At 33.2% G+C, this 9,376-nt stretch overlaps 1 protein-coding gene across 1 annotated transcript; it reads left to right on the top strand.

Moving 5' to 3' along the window:
- The first annotated feature begins 7,120 nt into the window (after window positions 1-7,120).
- Window positions 7,121-8,994, top strand: LOC127127974 (UDP-glucuronate 4-epimerase 3). Its single transcript, XM_051057233.1, has one exon. It carries the CDS (start codon window positions 7,545-7,547, stop codon window positions 8,820-8,822), a length of 1,278 nt encoding a protein of 425 aa, XP_050913190.1. The 5' UTR covers window positions 7,121-7,544; the 3' UTR covers window positions 8,823-8,994.
- The last annotated feature ends 382 nt before the right edge of the window (window positions 8,995-9,376 follow it).

The raw sequence follows: 9,376 nt of genomic DNA, 5'->3' as shown, positions 1-9,376 counted from the left end.
CAGTTTTTTAACAATCCCTAACACCTCAAACTAACCCCACTTATCAACATCACACTTCACCTAAGCAATTGAACCCCCATAACTTGACTCATCATCACCTTCAAAAAAAACCCATGGTGTATAATTACATGCATATATTCACCCATAATATACCTAAAAATTAAGACATTTTGAATCAGGAACACAAAACCCTAAAATGCAAATCCAAATGTACTCTAAAATAGAATTGGGCGAAGATTAAAAAGAAGAAAACAAACATTACCAGTATTCTCTTCAAAAATCCCTTTTCTTCGTGCTTTCTTTGTTCTTCGTTCTTCAATGGTTCGTCATTCTTCAACGGTTCGTCGTTCTACAAGGTGAGGTTTGAAATAACTTCAGAGAAATGTGAGAAAGATGAGAAATTTGGGTTTGAGAGAACTTCAGAGAATTGTGAGAAAAATGAGAAATCTAGGTTTGAAAGGCATGTGAGGATAAACGTGAACGAAAAAGGTTATTTTTCCTTTTATGTATTACATTTCCAGGTCATCATAGGCTAATACACGTGTGTGCCACCTTTTCATCTCAATTTACTTTGACTAACATTTTGGACGGTAAGGATAAACGTGAAGCACTTTAAATAATTGAGGGATCAAAATGGTCCTTTTTAAAATTAAGGGACCAAAATGAACCCTACACAAAACATAAGGGACGAAAAAAGGTATTAAGCCATATATATATATATATATATATATATATATATATATATATAGAGAGAGAGAGAGAGAGAGAGAGAGAGAGAGAGAGAGAGAGAGAGAGAGAGAGAGAGAGAGAGAGAGAGATAGATAGATAGATAGATAGATAGATAGATAGATAGATAGATAGATAGGTCAGGATCAAATGACACCAAAGTGCCAAACTTAATAACATGGAAACTTCGATAACTCTTTACCACATATTCGTATAATAAAATTCATCGCTACATTGAAAACTATTATCATATAGATCATGTCTATAAAATTTAGTATCAATCAAAAATCATTTGACTTGTCAACGAAATACATAAAAACCTAACTTCTTACAAAACTTCATGAAAACCGTTAATTTTAATTATTATTTTTAATATATCAAATAATTTTTTATTAATGTGAAATTTCATAGGTGTGATCTATATGATAATAACTTTTAATCCATTGATGAATTTTATTATACGGACATAGGATGATGAGCTATTGGAGGTGTCATGTTATTAAATTTGACACCTTGAAGTCATTTGATCCTGACTATATATATATATATATATATATATATATATATATATATATATATATATATATATATATATATATATATATATATATATATATATATATATATATATATATATATATATATATATATATATATATATATATATATATATATATATATATATATATATATATATATATATATATATATATATATATATATATATAATTTTTCTAAATATAAATTTATTTTCTGTCGTATACAAGTGTTATATTTACATTTTGTCTTAAAATAATTGTCACTTTAAAAAAAAATATAATTTTTTTACTAATATGTTTATTTATTGAATTTCAATTAAGAAATTATTTTCTTAAACATAATTAATAAAAATATTTAAATAAATAATATTAGTTGCATCACTAAAATTGTCTCAATTAATTATTTCTTAAAAATATATACAACTTATTTGGGACATTTTATTCTAGACAAAATATTATGATCATAAGTCTCCTTTATTAATTTAAAAGAATAAATAGAGCTATCTCAAGCAATTGAAAGTCATGTTCTAATTTTTAAAATTGAACCATAATTAAAAAAAATGTTTAAATAATTATCTTCTATTTAAAATACAAATAAAGAATAAATATTTTAAAATATTTTAGTGTAACACCCGAGGCCGAAGAGGACGGTGAGTGGTTACATGTAACACCCGAGGGAGATGGAGTGGTTGTCGGTGCACGAGGCATGATAATGAGACACTCCTAACAACTTTTATGGAAAATCTGAATTCACATCGGAATGAGAGGGATCTGTATGAGACTGCATGGTTGAAGCAAAACTTATAAGGATTAATTGGTACTACCTATACCAACAAGATACATCTTTTTTTCGGTAGTCCAATAGATAAGAACTCAACAATTAAGCGTGCTTGACTTGGAGTAGTATTTGGATGAGTGACCTTTTAGGAAGTTTCTTGGAAAACGTGTGAGTGGGGTCAAAACATGCTGAAAAGACCCGTGTTGGTTTGTGGGGTTAACAAGTTTAACATTCAAACGCTCAAGTTAATGTTTGAGTAAGAAGAGGTGTTTTGAATGAGAAAGATTACCTTTAAATGTCGTGCATTTTTACTTTATATAGAGTTCTGACTTATGAAGGACCTTCTTTGAACGCGGTAAGCCGTAAGATTATTTGGATGACTCTGATTGTCTTGTTCTTCCCTGGCTAGTTGTAAGTCGACACTTGATCATCATACATCACGTTTGATGAATTTAGTACTTGGGTTGCTTTTTCCTGTTGAGTCGTTTTTGGTTAGTTATAAGTCCATGTTTTATCTGTTGATAATACCAAGGTTAAAAAGAATGTTAACTTTAATTTATTTTATGTATGTGTAAGAGGACTATCAGAGATTTCTCACACAATTTCTAGTTGAAAATCCTCATATATTATGATAGGTTCAAATCTGATTAATTCGCGTGTGGATCTTTATATTTGAAGTTTAGTAACTAGCGAGACTAGAGCTAATGGGTGTTTTTTTTTGTGTTGGACCTTTGACCGACAACTACAAAAAATTGGATAGTAATTAATTTGAAAGAGTTGTAGATGGGGAAGGAACGTCACGTCCACCACAATTGACACTCGGAATGATGAAAACAGTGAGACAAATGACGATAATTGAGGCGAGACGCGAGGCGATGGAATGTGAGGCGATGCTAAAGACTGAATTGAAGGCAATGAAGATGAGACAATTTAAGATGGAGGAGCAAATGCAACACTTTATGTCTTCACAAATGAACCGAACATATGGTTCAATGGGTGGAAATAAGGAGTTTTGTGGAAATGGAGGAGTTTGTGGCCAAGGAGTGGTAAATGAGGAGGGTGAAGATGAAGTTGACGAGTTTGATGTCGATGATTGATTTTTTTAATTGTTATTTTACTTTTAAACATTAATTTTTGTGTTAATCATTTTCATTGAAATTTTATAATAATAATTCATATTTGAAAATATTTTTATTATTTATTAATTTTCTTATTTGATCAATTATTCATGATTTTATTTATTTTTATTAAAAAATGTTCTACAAAATAGAAATCATGTGGCAATTTTGACACATTTTCATTTTTGTGGTGTGATTATCACGTCGCAAACCTGACACATATCCATTTTTGTGGTGTGTTTACCATGTCACAATATGTCAACACTGCACCTACTACTGCGCTTATCTTTGGCATCTAGCACAGAGTTGACTAAATCTGCAGTCCATGTAGAAATTTATGGCGTGATTTTCACATGGCAAAGTGTTGCGACGTGAATATCACATGGCAAATTTGTGACGTCATTTTCATGTTACAATTGAGTTTTCACATACGCTCCTGCCGCGTGTTTGCTCATGTCATTAATTAAAGGATTGTGATGTGATATTATTGTTTGTAGTATGAAAATCACGTGGCTAATGAGTATTATTTTTTACGGTGTAAATTGGGTATCAATACCTTTATTGTAATTTGTTACAAAATTTTAATTTATTTTAAAATAAATTAAAATATTAAAGTGATGTGGCATGATATTCTACTATTTAATTAATTTTAGGGTATCGTATTCAACTAAATTTAATGGTACCACAATATTCTACCTTGATTAATACATGTATTGACTGTATCTTTCAACGTGAATTGAATTAACTATCGGTTAAATTAAATTAACCATGTTTTTACACATGATAAATCATGTATAACACAAATGTATAGAAAATGAGATTAATTGTTATACACGTGTAAAAAAATTTACACTGTCAATACATCACAATCATCCGTTTGTGTTACTTTACATATGATTATAGAAAAAGTCAAACTTCTCTAAAAAATCAATGGTTGTGATATATTGGCAGTGTAAAATATCTTTACACGGTAAAATATCAATAAGTTCAGGTGTTTTAAGTGTTATTTTGAAATTTATAGTCTCAACTAGAATTTTGTTATTACTAGCTCCGAATGTTAAAAGTTATTGTGATTCAATAGCATCGTTAGAAACCGTCCCCATCAAAAGGTAAGGTTCTCGTCCCTGCCCCCATAGGTTTGATCTGGTTTGGGGTGGACGTCTCTGGGCTCCACCTTCTACGCTTTTTAAGTGGCTATTTCCTAAGAGGGAGTGCGCCAGCTACGTTGAGAAGATTTCTCCTAACGTGTGGACTGGGCCTTAAAAGAGTGGTTTACGCCATTCTTAATGGAATTATAAGACCCTTTATGGTCGCATGTCTCATAGTTAGCAGATGAATATTTGAAATGATTCAAACAACTTTATGGAGTACTTAACTCGTAAAGGGAGTCAGATGGGTGTGATGCTCTCCTTCTTCTTCCATTATCCCTCGACTGACCATAAAGTTGGTCGAGGCAATCTTCCTTTCTCCCACCGGGTTGAAGCGCTCGTCTGCCATGAATTTTGTCTGCTTATCATAAACTAAAGAGAGATACAGGACGGTCGGTGTCTTTGCAGACGTCGTTCGCTAATGACCATCTATGCACGACTATCTCTGAGAGTAACTTGGGGTTGCACCTTCTGAATAATTAGACGAGCATTATTTTTGCCTCCCTTTATTTTGAGATAGACTTTGCTCTTCATAACCCTCTGAAGCTTAATTGGAAGCGTGCTTACAGGAGACATAAGAGTTTTCTCTCTGAGGTCAGATTAGATTTTACTGACTCTTAGGGTGTTATTAAACGGGGATGAGGTTTCTCAAAGGCATCTCCTCTTAATTTTTTCTCGATCCGTGCGGATCGAGCCTAGTTTCCTTCTTTGCAATATTGTCTCCTTACAAATTGGTGAAGTCGGGCATTAAGTTAGATAAGAATGTCGACCAGAGGCATCTTAGATGTTGTTTCGCTTCAATGATAGAGACAATCATGGATGCTCCTCTCCTAAATATTTCCTCTACTGAGTGTATCATGAGTGTTATTCTATGAGAGCGAGTAATCGAGTTACTGAAGGTCAAATGATATCTTCTATCGTGTGCGTCCGGCTTCGCTCGGTGGAGATCTGGTAGTTCGATTTTATTGGATCCAAAATTATCACCACAAATCCATTGCCTATGACATATCTCGTAAGTGTTTTTCGTTTGCGTTGGAAACTCCTACAATCACTAGTAGGTTCACATTCGGGGTTCTTAGGATTTCTCGTTCTTCGAACATCTTCGTACATTTTGATCTTCGTTTCTTGACTAAATATCAAATTACTAGATGGAAAAGGTGTTCTAACGAGAAACTGCCATTGGTTCTAAAGATGATGTGGATCAACGAGGCAATACTAAAATATGGTAGAGTAATATCAAAATACATATCACTTCACAGCAATACAAAGTATCGTAAGATTCGCGACGGTAACTTGTTCAATCTGTTGCAATTATGTGTTTAAGATTCCGTTTATCTTGTCGTGATCTAGGAATTATGGTGCGATATGACCTCTGCTTACCGTTTGGATCCTCTTCGTTACACGGAAGAGGTATTCTAGTAGCAGAACTACGACGAAAGTCATTAAGGCGATGCGTGATTGAAAGGTTGATTGGGAACCTTCTGTACGATCTTTGAGGTAACTACCTCCATTCTCTAATGTCTTTGGAATGGATTCGAGTTTGGGTCTATAATGATCCCTTTGTGGAATTTTCGTGGGAATTATGAGTCATTTTCACAGACGACGTCATTGTTCCGTTATGAAACCATAAATTAGGTGTAACTCGATGATGAGGAATTTTAAACTAATGATGCTGATCTTCGATACAACGACGCGGGATTAGACGTGCAAGATTAGTGATCCAACACGCAAATCAATTCAAAATGAGTATAATAAAATGAAGATATTACAAAGTATATCTCATATTTCATTAATTTGAAGATTAACTCTTTATGCGTTTCCCCCCGACCCAGAACAAATAGTGTTCCTCTAAAAAAAAATATAAAAAGCAAATATACAAAATTAACACTTAAAAAACAAGTCATTCAATGGTGTTTGCCTGTTCTTATTCTATCTTTTATTTAATTGGCCGGTCATTTAATGTTATTAAAAAATAAGTTATTTAATAATGTTAATCTACTCTTATTCTATTTTTGTTTTTAATTTCTACCGTTATACTGATTACCAGAACTGTTTGATATTGGTGGCTGTAAAAAGAAGTTTTGACATAATTGCAAAAGCTTTCAGTATTCTAATTACCTAACCCGTTTTTTCTAACTCTCCCATGCCGTTTTTTCTAACTCACTCATTAATACTCGTGTGTTTTAAATGGCGTTATTTTATGTGTAAACATGTATATATCTGTTATCTAGGAATTGATTTTATATGAACTTTGGAGCAAGTTTTTGGAGTTTCTTTCATTTTCAGAAACCAAAGAACGTGTGTAAGAAATTTATATATATTTTTAGTTTAGTTATATCTAAATTATTGTTCAATTTATGGGATGGGATGTGATTGTCAATTATTTATATGAACATTAAAAATATATAACATGGATATTAATGCAATTTTTAAAAATATATTCTTAACTGTGCAATGCGCTGGTCTTAATTTAACTACAATTATTTCAAAAGAGAGTAATGTGTCTATTTATTTTGAAATTTCAATACTTTTATTTTTTTATCCGTTAATTAATCATAACTAATTGTGATATTGATCACATTTATAGATTTTTGTTTTTGTGATATACCGATTATTGGTTAACTAAAACTTTAAAATATAGTATTGTAATTCCAAAATTTCCCTAATATATAGATGATCCAAAACTTATAAAGTAAAATATGTTAGAGAATTTAGCAAGATTTGGAATTTAACAAATAATTTAGCAAGATTTGGAATTTAACAAATGTCACACCCTTTACATATGTAATCTATTTTTACTCTTTAAAAACAATGTCACAATATTTCAATGGCGGAGAAACAAGAAACCCTATATAGCAAAGCCTCAAAATGGCATCAATTGCATAAAACCAGTGTTTATTTTCCTCAAAATCTCCTCCATCCGTAAACAAGTTTCCCCTTAGCAAAATATCCTCGAGGAACCTTTACCTCCAAGAAAAAACAAGATTCTCCACATGAACCAATGAGAAAGAGGTGCAAAACTACATCACCAAAACCAAACATCACTTTCTCTTTATTCCCTTCATTCTCCTTATCTTGAACAAAAAAAAAACATATTATGCTTTTGCAGTTATGTTCATTCATCTCAAAACATTTCTTATATTAATGTGCTATTTTTAAAATACTTTAACATTATTATCGCGAAAACAAGTAACCTAATCGTTAGCCTATTGTTGCTCCCGACTTCCTCAGACTCATGCATAACATGGACAACACTCCTTCATCACCTGGCAAGTCCAAGATGGAGAAAAGGACTAGATGGCAAACTTCCCTACAAAAGCTCACATTTTGGTCCATTCTATCCATGGGTGTTATCTATTTCCTTTTCTTCCGAGCCCCATCGTCATTCTCTTCTGATGTATCGCGTAGATCCTTAAGAACCTACAGCTACGGAGGTGCAGCTTGGGAAAAGAAGGTCCGTTCGTCTGCACAAGTCACTTCCAAAAACGGAATCTCCGTGCTCGTAACCGGGGCTGCAGGCTTCGTCGGAAGCCATGTCTCGATTGGACTCAAACGCCGAGGTGACGGTGTTGTTGGTTTTGACAATTTCAATGACTACTATGATCCAACGTTGAAACGCGGTCGCCAAGTGCTTTTGGCGAAAACAGGCGTTTTCATTGTCGAAGGCGATGTCAATGACGCCGCACTTTTGAAGAAACTATTTGAGATTGTTCCTTTTACTCATGTCTTGCATTTAGCTGCACAAGCTGGTGTTAGATATGCTATGCAAAATCCTGGATCATATGTTCATAGTAACATTGCCGGTTTTGTTAATTTACTCGAAGTTTGTAAATCGGTTGCATCACAACCTGCTATAGTTTGGGCATCTTCAAGTTCAGTTTATGGTTTAAACACAAAAGTACCATTTTCAGAAAAAGATAGGACCGATCAACCTGCTAGTTTATACGCTGCTACGAAAAAAGCCGGCGAAGAAATCGCTCATACTTATAATCATATCTACGGACTTTCATTGACAGGTTTAAGATTTTTCACAGTTTATGGACCTTGGGGAAGACCTGATATGGCATACTTTTTTTTCACAAAGGACATATTAAAAGGGAACTCAATACCGATTTTCGAAGGAGCGAACCATGGAACCGTTGCAAGGGATTTCACTTATATCGACGACATTGTGAAGGGATGTTTAGGTTCATTGGATACTGCTGAGAAGAGTACTGGTAGTGGTGGGAAGAAAAGAGCACCGGCGCAGTTGAGGGTTTTTAACTTAGGAAATACCTCGCCGGTTCCAGTTACCGATCTCGTGAGTATTTTGGAGAGGCTGTTGAAGGTTAAGGCCAAAAGGAATGTGATGAGAATGCCGCAAAATGGTGATGTTCAGTTTACTCATGCGAATATAAGTTATGCGAAGAAAGAGTTCGGGTATAAACCTACGACCGATTTAGAAACCGGTTTGAAGAACTTTGTTAAGTGGTATCTAAGTTATTATTCTGCTGGGAAGAAAGCTGATCAGTGATGATGGATTGTTTGTTTACACATTGTTGTAGTTTCTTTGAGTTTTTGTTTATTATGTATGATTTTTGTGTTTCTATTGTCCCTTAACATATATATACTATAGTTGCATGGTTAGTATATTTCATGTGTCAAACTTAAAGGGACAAGAAGAATCATAGTTTTATGTTTTGTTCTTTTTGTGTATGAATGTAACTATTATAGTTTTAGATTTGTATAGTATTTATGACTGATAGAACACATGGTGATTCTTGGCAATGTGTAATTGTAAAAAGAAATCAATAAATTTCTGCATAATGGTTTCATTTCCTTTTTGTTAACAATAAGAGTATCTTTGCTTCGACTAAGCGTTATTTTACCGCAAGATTAGTTATAATGCACGGTGCACCTAATTCCTATACTATTATTATTAGTGTGACATATTTGATTCATTCTGCAAGATAATGGATTGGTGTGGATGCATCACCCCATTAAAATAAGAGACTGTTTGATGGATGGTTTTAAATTGCATCACAAATGCAATTGGGGTTCTAAGGGTTGTTTAGAGTACAATTCACC

The sequence above is a fragment of the Lathyrus oleraceus genome, chromosome 3 (genome assembly GCF_024323335.1).
Source record: "Lathyrus oleraceus cultivar Zhongwan6 chromosome 3, CAAS_Psat_ZW6_1.0, whole genome shotgun sequence".
In the NCBI taxonomy this organism is placed as follows: Eukaryota; Viridiplantae; Streptophyta; class Magnoliopsida; order Fabales; family Fabaceae; genus Lathyrus; species Lathyrus oleraceus.
This window is presented reverse-complemented; position numbering and strand designations above follow the sequence as displayed.

What these genes read in the sequence shown, in the direction of transcription:
- LOC127127974 (XM_051057233.1), top strand. Translation starts at nt 7,545, where the DNA reads ATGCATAACATGGACAACACTCCTTCATCACCTGGCAAGTCCAAGATG.